General features: G+C 50.5%; 1 protein-coding gene across 1 annotated transcript; it reads right to left on the reverse strand.

Moving 5' to 3' along the window:
• Positions 1-275: 275 nt before the first annotated feature.
• Positions 276-19,571, reverse strand: LOC133239754 (liprin-alpha-1-like). Its single transcript, XM_061404022.1, is given in 14 exon segments — positions 276-1,168; positions 2,452-2,624; positions 3,470-3,621; positions 9,181-9,412; positions 11,186-11,409; positions 14,092-14,182; positions 15,540-15,666; positions 15,669-15,849; positions 16,072-16,173; positions 16,809-16,883; positions 17,528-17,692; positions 18,165-18,223; positions 19,097-19,148; positions 19,455-19,571. Coding segments are annotated over 14 exon segments (1,806 nt in total). The 3' UTR covers positions 276-1,112.
• Positions 19,572-20,844: the final 1,273 nt, after the last annotated feature.

A 20,844-nucleotide genomic window follows, 5' to 3' on the forward strand; every position in this document is an offset into this window, starting at 1 on the left:
ATTCATGTTGATGTATGGCAGAAATCAACCGGTATTGAACAAAATTATCCTTAAGTTAAAAAGAACATAGCAAGGTGGTCAGGAAAGTATGAAAAAAAGATTTCTCACAGAGATTTATCCTCAACTCCATGTACATCTGGGAGCAGGCTGCCCACCATCATCAGACCTTTCCCCCAGCATCAGAGCCTAGTCCAGCATCAGAGCCTAGTCCAGCATCAGGTTCTAGTCCAGCATCAGGCCCTCCCCCACCCTCAGACACTCCCCCACTCCCCAACCCTTCCCCAGTATCAGGCCCCCCACCTCCAGTATGAGGTGTGGCAGCCCTACTTGTCTGATACTCCTGAGCACACTCAGGCAGCCCCAGAGCAGCAGGACAATAGCTCTGGCAGGAGGTGCATCTTTAGGAATCACCTGCAGAGCAGCAGCAGCGGGGTTTGTTTCAGATCAAGGAGAGGCAAAGAAGAGGCACTTGTGCAGGAGGCAGTGGAGGCTGTGGGCATGTTCCCCAGCTCTGCTTCCTCCCCATGGGGGCTTTGCTCTCCTGCTCTCTCACAGGCCCCAAGGTTGTGTCCTTCCAGATTCATGGTCTCCTTGATATCTCAAGCCCAAGTCCTGAGTCACGTCCCAGTCCGGTGTGGCAGAGGGCTGGGAACACCCAAGCTCAAGGCCTGAAAAGATCCCAGGGGGACAGCCGGGCCCCAGTGGGTGGCAGGGCAGGGGATGAGGGTGGCCACCCACAGAGGGCGCCGGAGCAGCACTAGAAGGAGAGCAGTGATGCCTTAGCTCACTCGGGGATGCTGCCCAGCCTGGCACTCAGACATGTTACCGCCAGCAGCTCTGGGGATGCAGGAAGTCCGGTGAGTGACACCACACCACCGAGGCCGTGTGGTGGGCACTGCTGACCATGGCCTCGGTTTTCACTCTGGTTCCAACTGTCCCTCCAAGGGCTGACGGGCTCCTCTTCCGAATGGCACAGACACTTTCTTTCTGTGGGTGAACGCATCCCTTGTTTCTGTTGGCGCTGTTGTCGCTCATCGTGTGTTTTCCTCTTTACAACCTGTGCTTGCTGCTCTTCCAGTTTAACTTAGGAGCAGCCCTTATTTTCTGCATTTCTAGTTGTCAGCATTCACTGGGGCTTTCCAGGTGGTGCTAGGGGTAAATATCCTGCCTGCCAATGCAAGAGATAAGGAGAGATGTAGGTTCAATCCCTGGGTCGGGAAGATGCCCTGGAGGAGGGCATGGCAACCCACTCCCGTCTTCTTGCCTGGAGAATCCCATGGACAGAGGAGCTAGTGGGCTACAGTCCCTGGGGTCACAGAGTCAGACATGACTGAAGCAGGTTAGCACACACTCAGGTTTTAGTTCAGTTGCTCAATTGTTACCGACTCTTTGCCACTCCTTGGATTGCAGCACTCCAGGCTTTCCTGTCCTTCACTATCTCCTGGAGTTTGCTCCAACTCATGTCCATTGAATCATCATGCCATAGAGCCATCTCATTCCTGTTGCATCCATCGGAGAGGTGGCTGGGGCTCGGCAAAGTGCCTGGTCCAACTGGGTGGGTGTGAACCTGCCCTAACCGCTCCCTAACCACGTGACTGTCACTGTGTCCTCCTCTATAAATCGGGAGGGGGCAGCACCTGCTTGGAAAGGGGCACACACAGCATCTGGTACATAATCAATGCACCATCCATCTCAGCATTGTATTTATTAATAATAGGGATAGCATTTAATAATCTGCTCCTTTTTCTGTCTTGTCACTTAACTGTGCTCCAGACTGCATCTGCTTTACTTACCCCTGTAAATCCCACACCCAGCACAAACAAGACTCAACAACCTTGTGGCTGAAGAGGCAGGAACATACGCTGTCCTCAAGGAGAGGAAGCTGAGTGAGATGGGGGCCTGATGATAACCCTGTGTGATGAGGGGACCCCAGGAGGACCTGTGTGGCTGTGGGGTGGGGTGGGGGGCATGGGCAGAACCCCTGATGAGCTCCTGGGGATGGGGAAGGTGGCAGGAAGGAGGGCGGGCTGTTCCTTGTGGGGTGTCCACAGATTGTACCTCACCCTTCACTAATGAGCACTTAGGCCATTTTCCAAACACTTGTCACTGTTCTGGAGGAAACAATCTTTGCCCAGCTCCTACTCAATCAATTTCATAGAATATGTTTCTAGCATTGGAGTACAATCATCTGCTTTATTCATTGCATGCTCCGTTCATCTACCCATTCAGCCAGCCATCTGTTCATCCAACCACCACTCACTAATCAATCCATCCATCCACACATTAACTCATCCGATCATCTCAGATCCATTGAGAAGACAGATGCCTCCTCCGCTCCTGCTCCCAGGAGGACCCCCAGCGTGAGTGACAGGAGCCTCGTGGGGACAACGGGGGAGACACAGAAGGGACATGCCTGCAGGCCCTCCTCCCTCTGAACGGTGAAGCACCCACCTGGTCCTAATGCCTCCTTGCCAGGGTGTTCAGGCCTGCCCTTTTCCTTCTTGCAAAACAAGTGGCTGATGGAGGACTTGATGCCCCTTTTCTTCGCGGCTTTGTGCAGCGAGTCCTGCCTGCTGGTGCTGCTGCTGGGTTTGTTCCCGGGGCTGTCCTGAGAGCCTGTCGAGCTTTGGGGAGAGAAAACGACCTTTAACTGGCACCCTCGTGCAAACACACACCCCTCCACAAGAGCTACTGATAGAAACGGGCACCAAGCAACATCCGCGTCTCAACCTCGCAGCTGACAGCGGAGTCTCCTTCACGAACCACGCTCCACACGAGCAATGCAGGCTCCCGGCCTCAGACAACCACGCTGGGAAGCTGAGATTCTCTGCCTCGAGCTCTCCCCCGAGGACAGCTTGCCTCCACTCCAGCTGGTGCAGAGGGCGCTCCGACCCTCTCTCAGGGTCGCTGCTCAGCAAGTGACAACGCTCCAGGAGAAGGCGAGCTCCCCTGCTCTGGGCAGTTCCCCCTGCCTCCTGCAGGGTGTCCGTCCCCGGCCATGGCAGGAGAGCAATGGTCACCGTGTAGGGCTGCTGGTCAGGTGACCACACGTGCCCCCCATCGAGTGCTGCCTGGCTCAGGACGGGAGCTCAGCAAGTGGTGGTCTGAATGAGGACAGTGTCAGTCACAGGAGGGGACAGAGTCTCCTGAGAGGAGACCCCTGCAGAAAAGGGAGGGACCCTCAAGAGCGAACCCAAGAGGCATGGGGCCGTCACCATCAGGAACGTGCCCCAGGCCGGGCAGACCTCTACCAAGAGCAGGAAAAAAGCTCCCACAGGAGTCAATCTGTAGAGATGGACGTTTTCTAAAATCACTGAGGTCACTGAGCTCTTCTTCCCCAGCACCTGAAGTTCACCACTAAACACAGGCACTGAACCCAGTGGTATTCCTTTAAAATCATCCTTGCAACTCTTTCAAGACAAGAGGCGCAGGGCTCCTGAAACTGACGACGCGCACACAGGCCGCTTACTTGCAGGCGTCCCTGAAGTCTTCGTGGGTGGCTGTGCGCAGCGCCCCCTTATGCAGGCGGTCCAGCCGAAGGGACCGCACGGAGGCGGGGGGCGAGGTTTCACATTTGATGGCGGTCTTATCATCTCCTACCTCTTCCCGTAAAGCTGGCAGCTGAGGGAGTGAGGTAAGTGTAAAACTGGCTAACAGTAGACTGTTTTGAAAATGGCAATCACACAGGCTTTACATTATAACCAGAAACTTATTTGAAAATCTAAGAGCTATGCTTTCCTCCAAGCACAAAAAAACCCCTTGTTCTAGCTTAATGCCATCTTAAAGGACTGTGTTGTTCAAGAGAAGCGGGGCTACGGGGCTAGGGGGCAGCAAGAGCATCTGACTGAGTGCAGAGACCCTGGACGGGAGCCTCCCTGCAGCCGGGCTCCACCCTCCCTGGAATCCAGTGACCAGATGGCCCCGCCAGGCAGGACAGCAGAGTGACGCTGGCACCATGAACCCTGAATGGCATGAACTGCCCTGATGAAAGGACTGTGCTCATCACCAGATGCTGCTCAGAAGCACCACAGCTAGAGTAAGAAACCTCTCAGCAAAGCTGTCCAGACCTTTCTGTTTGAAGGAGAAAAAGACACAGCTTGTGCCACCACCCAAGATCATTTGCAGTGATGATGCAGGTTACTGGAACCCATGACAACAAGAGAAACACAGAAAAGATACCTAACCCCTCCACGCAAACACCATGTGCCTGGATCGTATTTCTTGGTAACATACAGACTGGGGGCTACCCACTGAAGTGCTTACACACTGTTCAAGTGTCATTCGCTCACAATGGTTTCCATAAGGCACCCCCAGGTCTTCACTAAGAGATGATCTTGTATCACCCTAGAGTGGTGGGAGGTTCAAAAGGGAGGAGATATATGGGTACCTATGGTTGATTCATGTTGAGGTTTGACAGAAAAGAAAATTCTGTAAAGCAATTATCTTTCAATTAAAAAATAAACTAATTAAAAAAAAAAAAAAGATGATCTGTCTTGGACTCCAAGCATTTATCCTGGTCCTGGGTGTGAGGAAAGGAAAGACAGTGTGGGGAACAGATTTACCCCACAGGGTCCAGACAGGTCTTACTGATACATTTTGGTGTGTGGTTAAACCACGGGAGGTTTTAGGAGACATGCATGGCATGTATTTTTATAAACAATGAGTGCATAGTTTTAACCAACTAACCTGTGCCTTTTTGGTGGGATTCTGTAAAGAATACTGATCCTGTGCAGCCCCACAGGAGCTTGGTGACAACAAAGTGAATTAGTGTAAAATACAGCTGAACTCATTTAACAGCAGCTAGATAAACTGGGCACCCTCCCCTGAGCTCTAACAAGAACCCCCAGAAGGCTACAAAGGCTAGAAATTATCCACATGGAAGTGAACAGGGATCAATCTCAAATTCAAGTTAAAATAAACATTTATAAAAATCAGAAAACAACGACGAACAGAGCAGGGAAGTGACACACCTGGGTTGACTATGGACTCAGTGGAGACAAACACCTGCCTCAGAGTCAGGGCCCATGCCAGGCCCTTCCCCCGGGCCTCCTCCTGAGGAAGGCCTGTGGGTCTGCAGCCTGGCTGCCCTCCCCGAGGATGGGAGCTGCCCCACTGGTGCCACATGTGGCTAGGAAGGGCAGTGCCGTGTCCTCGCTGAACAGGAGGGCAAAGCAGGCCACAGAGCGGGTGAGTGGCACACCCAGGTCACCAACCCCAGGGGGATGGCGCTGCTCTGCTGTGCCCAGCAGAAGGGCTCCCGGACACTGAGCTGCCTGAACTGGAGCGCGGCCGCCGAAGTCCTGTGGGAAGGCCCAGGAGTGCTTGGTCAGCGGGCTGGGAGCAGGAGAGGGACAAGGAAGGCCAGCCCTTGGGGCACTGGACTCCAACAACAGGGGCTCATCCAAGTGACCCGAGGGGAGAGGCAGCGGGCTCCCTCCTGATGCTCCCTCCATCAGGGATGCCGTGATGGACACGAGAGCCTCTGGAGGAAAGCAGGCTGGACGGCACCACGGTTAAGTGTCCAGGCTCTGATCAGACCAGTCCACACTGCGCTGCTGGGTGTGAGAGCCTGGGCAGGATGCCCGGCCTCGCTAAGCCTCAGTGTCTATGTCTGCTGAATGGGGACAGCAGTAGCCTGGACCTCACCTGGGGATGAGATGACAGACTCGGAAAGCACGTGCCCAGCACACAGAGCCTCCTGCACACTGCTACCCACCATCATTAAATTGGCTTCCCGCAAATCTAACATCTATGGCTCTGATTCAGTCATTTCTTATAAGAAAACACTAAGCAGAAATTCCATGGTGGTCCAGAGGTTAAGACTTGGCACTTTCACTGCTGGGACACTGGTCTGATCCCTGCTTGGGGAACTAAGATCCCATAAGCTGTGCAGCATGGCCAAAAACATAAGTAAAGAAAATTTAAAAAATAATAAATAATATGATGTCTATTATAAACAAGCATGAGATGATCAGAAGGCAAACAAGTGGGAGAAAGGCAAACTGTTAAAATTGTCCCAACGAATGACCAATTTCCAACAGAACCATCAGCACATTTTAAGTGGTGGGTGAGTTTCATTACTTCCATTAAAACGTCAATTATTCACCAGGACATAACCACACAGTGTTCATTCAAGTTAAACGATAAGGACTCTTTAATACTTCACAGAGAAACAAAGGCCTGCTAAATTACTAAATAGTTTACCTTTCGACGCTGCTTCCTTAAATCACTAGGCTGATAGATGCATGCAAAGAAATGAAGAGAAACATGATTTTGAAGCAAGAATCCGTATAGGCAAATACAGTAAAGCAAAAATGAGGGCAAACGTGTAAGTGACATGAAGATTTAGAGAACATGTGACTGGAAACAGAACATTTTTTTTGACCACAGAAGTTAAATAAGCTATTCAAGATTTACTAGAGAAACACTATAAATTATTACTCAGGAAGATACCATTCTATTACAACATCATGATTTATTAAAGTACAGCATTCTGTACAACAAAGGGCCTTAACAGTTGTCTATTCTCAGCCAAATTTCTCTATAAGTTAGTTTCTCTTAATCAAAAACATCTTATACTTTAAATTAGGAATTTAACTGAGGAAGAAGTTACCATAATACCTATTTTAACATTGAACAAATCTAACCACCTATTGGACATTAATGTAAAATCCTGACATAGAATTTGATTTAAAACTTCTCAAAATAAATTCATTAAAGCAAGTTCCCTGTAAAATACGTGAGAATGAAAGCTAGCATAATAGCAGGTGTGGTCCTTATATTTTATTAACCATAGAAGATATTTTTTTAATGAGTCTAATAGACACATTAACTGTGCAAAAGCTGATGAGATGTACAGTCTTAAATACAAGCACCAACACAGAAAGGATATTGTGTCAGTTCAGTTCAGTTCAGTTGCTCAGTCGTGTCTGACTCTTTGTGACCCCATGAATCACAGCGTGCCAGGCCCCCCTGTACATCACCAACTCTCGGAGTTCAACCAAACTCACGTCCATTGAGTCCAGCCATCTCATCCTCTGTCGTCCCCTTTTCCTCCTGTCCCCAATCCCACCCAGCATCAGAGTCTTTTCCAAAGAGTCAACTCTTCACTTGAGGTGGCCAAAGTACTAGAGTTTCAGCTTTAGCATCAGTCCTTCAAATGAACACCCAGGACTGATCTCCTTTAGAATGGACTGGTTGCATCTCCTTGCAGTCCAAGGTACTCACTCTCAAGAGTCTTCTCCAACACCACAGCTCAAAAGCATCAATGCTTCGGCACTCAGCTTTCTTCACAGTCCAACTTTCATATCCATACATGACAACTGGAAAAACCATAGCCTTGACTAGATGGACCTTTGTTGGCAAAGTAATGTCTCTGCTTTTTAATATGCTATCTATGTTGGTCACAACTTGCCTTCCAAGGAAGGAAATTAATTTTATGGCTGCAATCACCGTCTGCAGTGATTTTGGAGCCCAAAAAAATAATGTCTGACACTGTTTCCCCATCTATTTCCTATGAAGTGATGGGACCAGATGCCATGATCTTAGTTTTCTGAATGGTGAGCTTTAAGCCAACTGTTTCACTCTCCTCTTTCACTTTCATCAAGAGGCTTTCTAGTTCCTCTTCACTTTCTGCCATAAGGGTGGTGTCATCTGCATATCTAAAAGTCCATTAATTCTATACTTAAGAGGATCATTTCTTTATGTAAGCACAATCTCATTTATGAATTACACATGATATGTAGTTTAGGATCCATCTACATTATGCTTATAACTGCGTGCTGCTCCTGCTAAGTCGCTTCAGTCGTGTCGGACTCTGTGCAACTCCATGGACTGCATGCAGCCTACCAGGTTCCTCCGTCCATGGGCTTTTCCAGGCAGGAGTACTGGAGTGGGTTGCCATTGCCTTCTCCTGTAACTGCATAGTGATACACCAATTCAACTTACTGCTATGGGGGAAAAACACCATTTAATGAGACATGAAGACAAAGCACAAACCCGACTAAGGGGACACACACTGTGGACCACAGCACGGCTATGACCAGAGCAAGTGAGGGGACGGGGGAGGGGAGATGGATGGGTAAACTACAGCCTCGGGGGCTGGGGGCGGATCTGGATTCATGACGACTAAGCAGACAACAGGATGAGACAGGAAATCAAAACCAATGATGAAAGCAGACACACTGTCAGAGAACTCCAACAGCAAGGAAAACATACAGAACTGTTCTTTTACAAATACTCAGAAAGAAATCAAGCATGAAACCACAGAGAAATCATCAAAGAATTTTAAATATCAACTAATTAGCCAATGATGCAAATTATAAAAACAGTGTGTCAGAAGACCACAAAATGGACTAGTTACCACTTCACAGGCTGCTAAAATGATTCACGGTTAATTTAATTATAAGCTGACTAACAATGCAGCTAACATGAAATGGGTGGTAACAGAAAAAAGAGATAATACAAGTCCAGTTACAAAGCAGAGTGTTGTACCCGTGATTTCATGGGGTAAATAGCAATGCACTCACAAAACCTAAGCTAAACACGCCAGAAAGCTGGAACATGTGCTTTAGAGCCGCACACTCTGTCACCAAAAGCCCTAGGTCGTCATCCCAGTTTTAGACTTGGAAAAGTGAGGCAGCCCGACGTCTTCCCTGGGGCCCTGGGGCACTGGGCTTTTAACCTGGTTTCACGTGCAGAGCTGGCCTGAGCGCGTGGCCAGGTCCATCAGCAAGCAGACCAGTGTAGATTCTTGGTTTTGTTCCCACCGCATGCCCTGCACCCTGCAGCCAGGCATCCCCAGTGGAAAATGTGCTGCATGGCTTTCCCATGCCATGACAGCTGCCTATAGTTACTTTCACGAAGCTGTCTGCTCCCTGAGAACAGAAACTTCCCTGCAGCTGCTGTGCCCAGCACAGGCCAGGCCCAATGTTACAGAGGCAGGCTCTGGCTGAGTTCATGATGACGTGCTAAGTTGGTGGTCCAAATATCAAGACTAATTTGTCACTGTGCCATTGTGGAATGATTAAAGACTAGGCAGTTTAAAAACTTTTAGACCTCTGAGCATAGCAAATGTACCTGATTTTCTTCTGGGTAAAAAGAGAAAAACCAAAAAACAAACAAAGAAAAGAAAACCAGTGTCCTGGGGGAAGGATGCGGCAGGGAGGAGGCAGAAACTACCAGAGTCATGATGCCCAGCCGGTCTCCCTCCTGGGCTGGGCTGTGCTTCCTCCTTCCGGGCTTGGAGTGCCCACTGAGGGGCGGGCAGGAGCCGGCATGCGAGGAGGCAGGAAGCAGGTTGAGGGAGCTCACTGATTTAAAACGACGGAGGCTGCCTAAGCTCCCGCTACCCTCCCTGCTCTCAGTCTCCTCTGCCCGCTGCTCCGTGCTTTCCTTCTCTTCTTCGATCAACCTAAAATAGAATAAAACCCATCACCTGCCTTTGTCAGCAGAGGAACGTATCTGGACAACAAATTTGGGCTAGCATTCTGTGTCATGATTAGCAAATTCCAGAAGCAGTTGCTCAATTAACATCTCAGCCAAAAGGTTCTACTTTTCCTCTTTTGAATATTCTCAAACTTAGAATAACTTAGCGTTGAGTCTTACTGGCCCCTGATCATTCACGCTTGATTTCACTTATTTACTCTAACCTTCTGAAGGGACCCTGGTGGCGACTCTCTTCCTGTGAGGAGATACCTCAAGTTGACAACCTTTACCTTCCCTGCTCTCAGGGCAGAGATGCACGTCAGTACCTCAAGTCTTTTCCACTGGGAATTGGGAACTCTGTACAATCAAAACAGCAATTCACAAACAAGCTGGAGTTTCTAAACACAAGTCTCCAGACCAGATGAAGTGCTAAGTTGATCTTTATTTTTTTTTTTTGAAGGTTGTATATGTATAAACGCATCACTTGATGAAGTTCTCCACCAGCTTTGTGTGAGTTTCTGGATTCATATCAATGTGCTGCATTAACCTAGAATTCAGTTTCTGGTCTTCTCCCCTAATGTGTTGTGGATGATTTTATATAGCAGTTTAAATACATGATTATGCAAATAAAATGATTTTCAAATTAAAATACAAGATTCTTACAGGAAGTAAACTCTCCAGCTTCACTTCTACTCATACATCTGGAAAGTTTTTCACTGTTGATAACAAGTTGAAGGATAGAATTTACCATTTACATCAAGTCAACTTGTCGCATGAGGAAAAATCACTTCTACCTGAAAAATTGCTGTAAAAATAAAAATATTAATATATAAGCATTCCATACTTCCTGCGGGGACATGGAAAGATCATTTTTCTGAGCTGGTCTGTGCTCAAACACGGCCCACAAAGCTGTCTGTCTCTGAGTCAAATGGGCAGGCGGCACCACCTGTGTTTGCTGGTTGTCCTGTTCACCCCCTGCCCTTCCCCCGGCCCCCCACGCTCGGCCGACAGGAACGGGCACCTCGGCCTGGGCTGACGTGACGAGAACAGTTTCAGCAGCAGCTCTGCCTGGTCCTGTGCAGGGTCACCGGCCTGCGGCCACTCTGAACATGGACTCAGGACACAGGCATAGCTGTGCGGGTGTGGCACCAGGCAGGCCTTGGGGCCCCCAGCCATCCGGCTGCACCCAGACCCAAGGCCCCCTGCTCACCACGAGGCAGGCCTTTGGATTCTATCCCGTTTTGTAAATTGTTATAACTGCCAAGATGATGTCTAAAGAAAATATCTTAAATATACTGATGAGATGAGAAAAACTCAAACACATGTCCTTGGACCACTGTCTTACAACAAGCCAATCTTCACAATGTATTAAAAAGGAAAATGCAGATCTGAGTGGGAATTTGCCAACCCCAAAACCCCAGCTTTCACCAGGTGGCTTTTCACCAGAACACTGGGGGCTCTGAGGGACACAGGAAGGTGCACGGGCCGCAGGGGACACTGCCTCGGCACTTCACCCACCTTGGGGCTCAGAGCTGTGGGGGGACACCCCACAACACCGCCCCATAGAGTGCTGACACCACACCGTGGACAGAATGCCCCGGCTGACCGAGCTCTATAATCAAGGGCAATCTCAAAACTGAAAATTCTTGAAGCAGACCTGAGGTCAGGTTTCTTACTATGGAACACTCAGACATCCCTAGGAGAAGACAGCTGCTCAGAGAAACCAAGTTTCTGGGGAGCTGAGTTCAGGATCACCCACCGGATCTCTTCGTTGATGGTGTCCAGCTGCTCCTGCATCATCATGGTCAGAGTCTTGGCATCGGCCTGCCTGCTGGGCGACAGCTGAGTGGCCGAGCTGAAGAGGGTGACCCTGTCGCCCTCGCCGTCAGACATGCCCTCGTCACTCTCAAATGCCTGGGCCGCGCTGGCCAGCATGCTGGCTTGCTGCGTGCACTCCCAGTCCTGCTCCTTCGGGGTCTGCACCTGGGCACGAGAGGACCACGTCTCATCAGCGACATTCAGGGCAGCTCAAGTCTATCAGGAACTGAACCCAATTTTACATGGAAGTCCTGACTCTGGATAAATGGGCCATGCTCATGAGACACTGCCATCTCTTAAGCGAGCAGGACTGAAGAAACAGGCAGGGGGAGAATCCAGTTCCTAGATGGCCTGGTGACACTCAGGTCTCAGCGTGGACGGCAGGCAATCCTATGAGGTTATTTACAAGGGTGGGCTGATGGAGTCAGAGACAGAAACCGAAAATTACAAAAATACATCCATACCTCCATCAGCCAGGCTGGAGGAAAATAAGAAAAAAGAACCCTTCAGCTCGGCAGCCGCTGGGTCCCTATCAGCAGTCATACTGGTATCAGTTCACTGGAGAGTGCCATCCTTGTAGGCTCCCAGCCCTCCATTTCCCAGGCTGGTCTGAACACCCACAGACAGGAGCGAGCAGGGGCAGCCAGGAGACGGGAGGGCCAGCCCCACTGCGGCTCTCCTCTCGGGGCACAGGCCCTTGGGCTGTTCTGGGGGATGGCCCCTCGCATCGCAAGGACAGCTCTGTCATCAGAGACACATGGGAGAGTGCCCGCGGGGCTCCGCGCCACCCTCCCGCTCTCATACCTCACACTCTTTTCTCTGCAAACCTCCCCCCTGCCACACTGTCACCCAGGTCCTGCCTTCTTTCCCAGACATGACCTCAAAGGAACTGAGGGGCAGCCTTGAGGTGCTGGCTTGCCGGCTCCCTGTCCCTCGTGGCCAGTGCCCTCGTCTCCTGTCTTCGTCAGGACCCCGCCCCAGGGCTGGGCTACCCCCTTTGCTGGCTCCAGGACCACCTGCCATCATTTCTGCTCCACTCCAGTGAACCAGCTGCCTATGGGTTCACCCCCATCAGCCCGGTCAGCACGTCCTCTCCCTTCTCTCGCCTTCCAATCGCACAAGGGGAACCAGCAGATTCCTCCTCCAGGGCTCCCTGCAGCACCCACTGCAGGTCTCTGAAAGCTCCCTGGGAGCGGCCTCTACGGTCCCCCTCCCCACCCGGTCTCCAGCTCTCTGCCAGCAGGCGGTGTGCCCCGCCCTGCAGGGCAGCTCTCCGGGGGCTCCAGGAACCCGTGTTACCCAGCCCCCTCCCCTCCTTGCCTCCCCCCCACGCCCCCCCACCAAGTCTCTCCCTGGGCTCCAGGCCCTGCCCTCCCTGGGGTTATTCCGCAGTCCCTTGCGCCCCTTCTCAACCTTGGAATGCGGGGTGCCCCACAGCTCTACCCTTGCACCCCATCTCTCTCCACCAGCACCAGCTTGGTGACTTTACCGTGCTCGTGGCTTTAAATGCCATCTGTATGCCCACGATCCCAAGTCCACCCTGAGCTGAAGGAGTCCTCTCCCGGATGCAGGCCGGAACACTCAGATGCTCTCCTGACACATCCCTGGGACACCCCATGGGCTCGTCCACCTCAACAGGGCTGAGGCTCGACTCTTAGCTCCCCGCCTCAGCAGCCCTCCTCACCTCAGAAAACAGGCTCTGGCCTAGAGCTGCTCAGGCCTGAGCCCGGGCTCCTCCCTGATGCGGCCTGCTCTCTCCCTTGTCCCCGCTGGTTGACATGACCCTTTTTCTATCTCCAAGTGGCTACTTCTCTTCCTGCCTCTGGGTCTCTGGTTCAAGGTCACCCTCCTGGTGTCACCTCGCTTGCCACCCTGTTCACACACGATCGTCCCCTCCTCCTTGGACAACTCAGGCACTCTGGTCTCCTTTCCCTGCTCATTACTGTTCAACAGGCTGCACAGGTTTAAAAAGGGGTCCACAAATTCTTCCATCCTCCTCCCTTCAAGAGGCAGAAGGGGCAACTCCTGCTCAGCCCCTGAGCGAGGCAGGGCTTCACAGCTCACTCTCGCAAACAGAAGTGAAGTTGTGCGGCCTCGAGACCAGGGCGTGAAAGGCCCCGGGCTAAACCCCGGGCTCTCGCTCTCAGAGGGTGTTCTGAGGAAAGCCAGGCCATGGGAAAGCTACACGGCAGGGACCTGGGCCTGTCCCCAGCAGCCAGGTGAGTCTGAAAGCCTGCCATCCAGCCCTGGGGGCCCTTCCCGTGTCTGTGCCCTCAGGAGGCCCTGAACCAGGCCCGCCTGCTACAATGCACAGGCACTGGGGACTGTGAGCTGCTCATAGGAAGTCACTAAGCTTTGCAATGATTCGTTACGTAGCAGTGGATAAAGGACACACACGGTTTGTAATTCACTGCTGGAGTACTACTTCTGACCATGTCTGGCCCAAACTAACTGCTCAAGAATATGGAAGCCCAAAACACAGACATGTATGAAAAAATACATGCCATGAACGAGGTGAAAATATAAAGGCACTTAAACTTCCAATGAGAATTCTTCTCACTATAAGCTGATGGATATGTGTATCCATATACTTGTAGGATGATTTCAAAACTGTGCTAATTAGTACCATGCTGGGCCTCACAGTAGGCCACAAGTTATCCATATTGGTTATTTTAAGAAAAAAAAGCATGCCTTAAAAGTAAACTCTTAGCCAGAAAAAGGAAAATGGGAAGATGTAAAGCGATCTATCAGCACTTTGCTCCAAACCCACCTCAGGACCACAGTGTGAGGGGGCAGGTGAGGACAAGGTACCCACCAGGGATGGGAAGGGGGTGGCGGGGTCCTTGCCTCGGATGGCTCATCGTGCAGCGCTGCCAGCCGGCCTTTATGGGGGCACCGCAGCACTGCCCTGTTGCCCAAGGAGTCTGCCGGCAATTTCCTCAGAATTAAAGTAAGGATATTAATGAGTGAAAACAAAAGTCAAATTGTACACAACTGGGAGCAGCCTTCTCAAGCCTAGTTCTTCTAAAGCAGAGTTACACCACATGTATGAAACGCTCAAACCAGGACCAGAACTTGCTGCTGGTGCAACTCCTGTCCGCCACTTCAAAATCCATTTCAGGTCCCTCCCTGGTCACTAAGTAACCAATGTGGGCAAAGTCCTAACGTTAAAAGTGAAAAGTCTTAAAAACGCTTTCTCTAGAATTCTATATGTATTAAACTCTGACACCTAATCTCCTCCTGTTGCCAAAGAGTAGTGTGAATAGGTTATACAAACCTGTGCAAATATTTCTGTTTTGAGTTCTCACACAGAATTATTCACACCGAGCTACTAAACAAGTACACCTGCTGTACCACATGTTGGAGGGGTTCTCTCTGAGATGGTCTCATGGGGGAAGGGGGGCAGGGTGGGCGCTGTCTGTCTGCCCACAGAGGAGAGGCAAGGCTCACAGGAAGAGGCCTGAGTCCCCAGCACTCTTCTGTTTTCACAGTGACCGCTAGGGAGTTTCTCATAAATCACCACACCCCCAGACATGATCGCCAGAAACATCATGATTCCACATGGTTACACAGCTCAGGCCTGAGGATCTGAGGGTGAGCAAATGCCACTCGACTTGTCTGACCACCGGTATCACTGTCACACATCCCTTTAAGGAGCGGAACCTCAGAAAACTAGAGAAGATGGCCAGGCAAGCTGCCTCAGCAGAGCTCACACAGCATGCTCCCATCTCTCTGAGAGAACGGGCTCCACAGGTGTCACCAGACTCGCCTGAGTGAATCAGAAGCAAATTTCAGCATCATCAGGAACACATTTGACAGGCAGGTGGAGTGGGGGGATGAACCGGGAGGCTCGGGTTGACATATATACAGTACTGATACTACGCATAAAGTCAACGAGTGAGGACCTAGTGTACAGCACAGGGAAGTCTGCTCAGTGCTCTGTGGTGAAGTAAATGGGTAGGAAATCTAAAAGAGAGGCAGATACGTAAATAGATAGATAGATACATGACTGATTCACTTTGCTGTACAGCAGAAATTGACACAGCAGTGTAAAGCAACTATACGCCAATAAATGAATGAATGGATGAATGAATTTTTTAAAAAGGAACACAGTGGGCCCCCTAGAACTTGTGGAAATGAGGAGTCCACACCCAGGGTGCGGCACAGCGTCAGGGCTGCCCTCATGTTGGTCCACTGCCAATGGACCGCCTGGACCAGGCCTCTTCTACCCCAGAGACCTCGACGCAGAGGCAGGGAGGCAGCCAGTTGTGGTCTCTCCAGTGCTCTGCTCTTACTCACGCAGCCATGCCAAGGCTGAGATCCCTGGGAGAACAAGAAACCCACATTCCACCTCAGGACAACAGACACAGCTGCAGTCACTCACTTTGCGGACATCCCGCTTAAGTTGCCTGTTCATGTCCTTGAATTGAGGACGTCCTTCCTGGCCGTGTCCAGGTCCTCCTCCAGCTCTGTCACGTGGGCAGAGAGGGCTGCCAGGCGCTCCTTCATCTGGCTCTGCTCCCGCGACTGCCTCTCTATGATTTCCTGGAGCTCGATCACCTTAGCCAGGTCTTCCTTGTGGCTTAGAGAGCCATCGGAGGGTCTCTAAGCGGGAAAAGAAGCCTTACACAGCCTGGTTTTGGGAGGGAGGGAACACAGTACTTCCGGGCAATTGGTGAGATCAAAACTGCCTTCTGCGCTCTGGGAGCTCACAGGACCCTCACGGCCGCTCAGACCTACATGGTGCATCGGTGAGAGGTCCCAACAGCCCCGCATAGACTGGATGGTAAGACAAGAAATAGACAGAGAGCGAGACCAAGGACTTGCCTTTCCATTGGTGCTTGGCATATTTTCTTGCTTGTGATGTACATCAAACACCGTGTCCATTAGTATCTTTCCCTGGTTATTCTCCTCTGAAAGAATCATCTGCTAAAACCAAAAAATTGAATCAGAGTAAAGAAATAAGTAAAGACAGCAAAACTCCACCTGGAAAAACTCAACTCTGTGGCACCCTACTCCAGTACTCCTGCCTGGAAAATCCCATGGACAGAGGAGCCTGGTAGGCTCCAGTCCATTGGGTCACTAAGAGTCGGGCATGACTGAGCAACTTCACTTTCACTTTTCACTTTCATGCATTGGAGAAGGAAATGGAAACCCACTCCAGTATTCTTGCCTGGAGAATCCCAGGGACAGAGGAGCCTAGTGGGCTGCCATCTATGGTGTCGCACAGAGTCGGACACAACTAAAGCGACTTAGCAGCAGCAGCAAACTGAAAACACAACATAAAAAGAAAATACATGGTGATGCTATCCATCCCGAATACCACCAGGTGATTAGAGTCAGAATTTATCTTCTACTGGACAAAGGGGTACTTAAGAGATCCTGCAACTCTGAGCCACCAGTCTAGTTTACTAGTCATTAAAATAACCCAGGTGGGCAGGTCCTCAATCAGAAAGATAAATAACATCTGATGCCCACCACTACAGCCTTCATCCTTTTTTAAAATGAAAGGATTCAAATGACAAACCCTTCACTGAAATTACACAAAGACTGATCAAACTTACCTCTTTATGTGTGGCACCTAATTCTTCTTCTAACCAACTACACCTTTCGAGTGCTACTCGTAATCGCGCTCTCAACTCAAATAAAAGGGGCCGAGTCACTCTGTGTTGATGTGTGTATATAGGTTAGTACACTTCTTAGTGTATACTCACCCTAATATATGGATACTGTCACAGAATACCTTTAATGTCTCTCATTGATCTTAATGTCAAGAAAATCTGCTTGTTAACAGCTTTAAATTCTAAGTTTGAGAGAACAAAATGTTATCCTAAATTAATTCTATTACCCAGTTTTTATGATGTACAGAATACAATAAATCTTAAGATATTTATACCAACTAATACTTTTTAACTGGGGGCTTCCCAGGTGGCTCAGTGGTAAAGAATCCGCCTGCCAATGCAAGAGGGCAGGTTCGATCCCTGGGTCAGGAAGATCCCCTGGAGTAGAAGATGGCCACCCACTCCAGTATTCTTGCCTGGGAAGCCCCATGAAGAGAGGAGCGTGGTGGGCTATAGTCCACAGGGTTGCAAAGATTCGGACATGACTGAGCACGTACACAGGCAACGCTTTTTAACCATATAAAACTCTGATTTCTTACAGAAAAAAAATGTATATACAAGAATTCAAGAAGCTCAAAAGTCAACTAGTTACATAAATACATGCATCATCCACCTAACAAGGCAGCAAGTGTACAAATCCAGGACGGCCGGGTGGCTGGTACCTTCTCGTCCAGGGCCTTGTGGTGCTCAAAGAGCAATTTCAGTGCCCTGAGCACCTCCATCTCGCTGGTCATGCCGGCTGGGGACTGTGCCTGCTGCTTGCCCACCGTCATCTGGAGGGACGGCACGTACCGGGAAACCAGGCACTCCAGGTGCTCCAGCAGCAGCTGCAGGGCAGGGCCAAAGGAGCACTTTCAACCTTATGCTCGAATTCAGGGCTGATAACTCCTCTCAGCCTCATGCTATAGCCGGAAACATGCTAAGGCACGTCGGAATCCCGCCAGTTCAGTCTAAAGTTAGAGTGGATTTCCCCAGGGGCCCAGTAGTTAAGACTCCACACTTCTCCAGGGGTCATGGGTTTTAACCCCTACTTGGGGAACTAAGAAACCAGACAAAGTGTAGCGTGGACAAAAATGTAAGTTAAGAGAACTCCCCCCTCAAATGTACTAAAATTACATTAGCTCTCATCATAAATTTGAAGCAAGGTATGAGAACCCCGAACTGATCCACCCTGGTCTGCTCAGTGGGAAGATGTGAAAAATGACTTGAAAAATCAGACAAAGTTTAAAGATAGCAACTCGGAGGCCAGAGGTGACCCCCACGGGGCAAATGTTAACACGTGAGAATCCCCCTACTGACCCTGGTGTTGTTTCTTTCCTCCTTCAGCTCAGCGATTTCCTCTTCTAAGAAGCTGCTCTCTGTATATTTTTAGTTCTTCAGGAATTGGAAACTTCTAGAAAACAGTTAAATGAGAAACTAAATGCAAACATAAATTAAAAAGAGAGCGAGACTGTGAAGACTGACCCTGTCAAGTCTCTCCAGGCTCCACACAAAGGATCTCCTTGCCCCTCCAGAGAAGAGGGGTTCCACTGACCCCAAGACCACACAGACCACCACAACTCAGACCGGCCTTCAGCCTCCACCTTGACTTGGCAGGCACGTGGCAGGGGAGAACCCAGAATCCAAGCCTGCCTTCTCAAGACCCAGTGACGTCTGAGAAACTTTCCAAAACATAAACCTAACAACAAAGTGGATAAAGAGATCCTTAAAAGACACACAGACCAGTGACCTAGAGCCACTGGGGAGAGTGAAGAAAAAAGGGAAGGTCTACAAGGCCACGAGGCTTTGGAGTGTTCCTCTGGGAAAAAGGCAGATGGCACCTCAAAGCCATCTGTTAGCCTGACTCCACTGAAGCCACCCAGTCATTCAATCGACTGGTTAAAATGTTAAATTTATGTTATATGTATGTTACCACAATTTGCATGCACGCGGGGCCGTCCACGTGGTGAACTTGCTCAAACTGATCCACACGGAGTCTTTCATTCTTCTATTTTTCTTTGCAGAAATTAAAAAATCCTGGGCTACATATCCCCTACTACATACTGAATGTTCAGCACCCAGAACAGTGCCCAGCACTTGTAAGAGGCATGTAGTAGACATGTGTAGCTATGAGGCTGTATGTCATACATGTAAGCAGTAGGTATCCATCATTAAAATACTGGACACACTGGTCTGTGCTTTGTAAGATGGGAGACATTAATGGGCTTAGCCTTTCTACTTCAAGGACTGACTCTCTAGCTCGATCCTCATGCCCCAGAGATTCCTCCAGCCCGTATATCCTTTCTTTGGAAGAAGGGAGACGTTAAGGGGCTTAGCCTTTCTGCTTCAAGGACTGACTCTATAGCTCAGTCCCCAATGACTCCTCCAGCCAGTGTTTCCCTTCTTGGTGGGCCCCCGCCCATCCTCCATGCAGCACCTGCACAACCTCTTAGAAGGTAAACTGCTGGGGTCGATCCTGCCCACCAGGGCCAAAACACCAAAACGCCCTGGCCGGCAGGGCCCACAACCATGCTAACAAAATGAAACACAACCCCAATGCTTCACCGGGTGAGGGCCAATCCGACGGGCCCAGCCCCCGGCTGCTCTCACCTCAGGCCACTCTGCTTCCAGGACTTGGGCTGAGGCCAAGTTCTTCCTTGTCTTGGCCTTTGCCTTGGGGTTGCAGCGCTGGAATAACGTCCACAGGCAGGCCCTTCTGCGACCCATTCTCGCAGATGGGGGCAGCGCCCTACTTCGGGGCAACAGCTGTTTCACGGTAGGTTACCTCAGCTCCCGAGCCATCACCACCGAGCTCACACTACAACCACCACGCTCACACACACTGCTCTCACACTATGACCACTGCTCTCACTCTATGACCACAAGCACCGCTGTCTCAAGGAGAAATGGCATGAAGGCTCTGGCTCCAGCACGTCTCCCAGGAGCTTGGAACCAGAACCCGCTCAGTCACAAGGGGCTCCGTGGTAACAGGGCGGCTGGGCTCAGGCCCACCATCAAGGGTGCAGAGAGGGGAGGGGCTGCCAAAAAGACGACAGTGGGGTGCGGGAGAAGGAAGGCCGTGCCCATGGCTCAGGCCCCCTGTCAAACATGACCCTGCAAGGTACTGGGTCACAGTCGAACCGACCAGTATAAACTGCTTCAGAAACCACCACCCCTGGGAATGAGCACGTCTTCTAAGTGGGCTTCTGCCCCCTCTACCCCCAAAACAAGCCTCCAGTGAGGCTACTGAAAGGGCACCCCTGAACTCAAGGGCGTCCCCAGAACCTACCCGGCTGAGCAGGACTCACCACGCTAGCTGCCCCTCACTCTCACCCTGAGCTCGGTCCTCCCTGTCGGAACCCTCACTCGAGCTCAGCAAGGGCTTGACCAACCTCGCTCCAGGCATTTAAAATGAACTCACAGTGGATACAGGGGTTCATTCAACCTGCTGCAAACTCGCCCTCTTAACTTCGACCCTGGGCTGCCAGACGACTCTGCCCCTTGGGGGCTGCACGGTGGAGGTTCAGGGGTGTCCCTGCCTTGAGCCATGACAGCCAGCGCCTCCCAGACCCCGCCTGAGTCTCCCACCCCTCTCCTGGCTCCACTCCCACCCTCGCGGCTCTCCACTCGCCAGGGCACAGGCCACTTGCTCCTGGCTCAGCCCAGACCTCTGCTGTCATTTGAGGACCTCGGTCCCCAGGGTGCTTGGGGTCCTATATCCACCCATCTCAGCAATTACACACTCTGGGAGAGACAGAGTACAGTTTGGGGTCCCACCTGCAGTTCACCCTGAACACGTTCTCTTTTTTTGGCTTTATCTACTGGAGTTCTCTGAGATGTGTTTTTAAAACCTCAACTGTTGCTTTCAAAAAGACTGTAAGGTCACTGTGCTCAACTTTACGAATAAAATCTTCATTTTCCACCTTAAAGTGAAACTGGAGGGAAGACTAAAAGCAGTCATTTTTTCAAAATGAAAAAGAAAACCCACATGTGACCATGT

This window comes from Bos javanicus, chromosome 27, assembly GCF_032452875.1.
Source record: "Bos javanicus breed banteng chromosome 27, ARS-OSU_banteng_1.0, whole genome shotgun sequence".
Classification (NCBI taxonomy): Eukaryota; Metazoa; Chordata; class Mammalia; order Artiodactyla; family Bovidae; genus Bos; species Bos javanicus.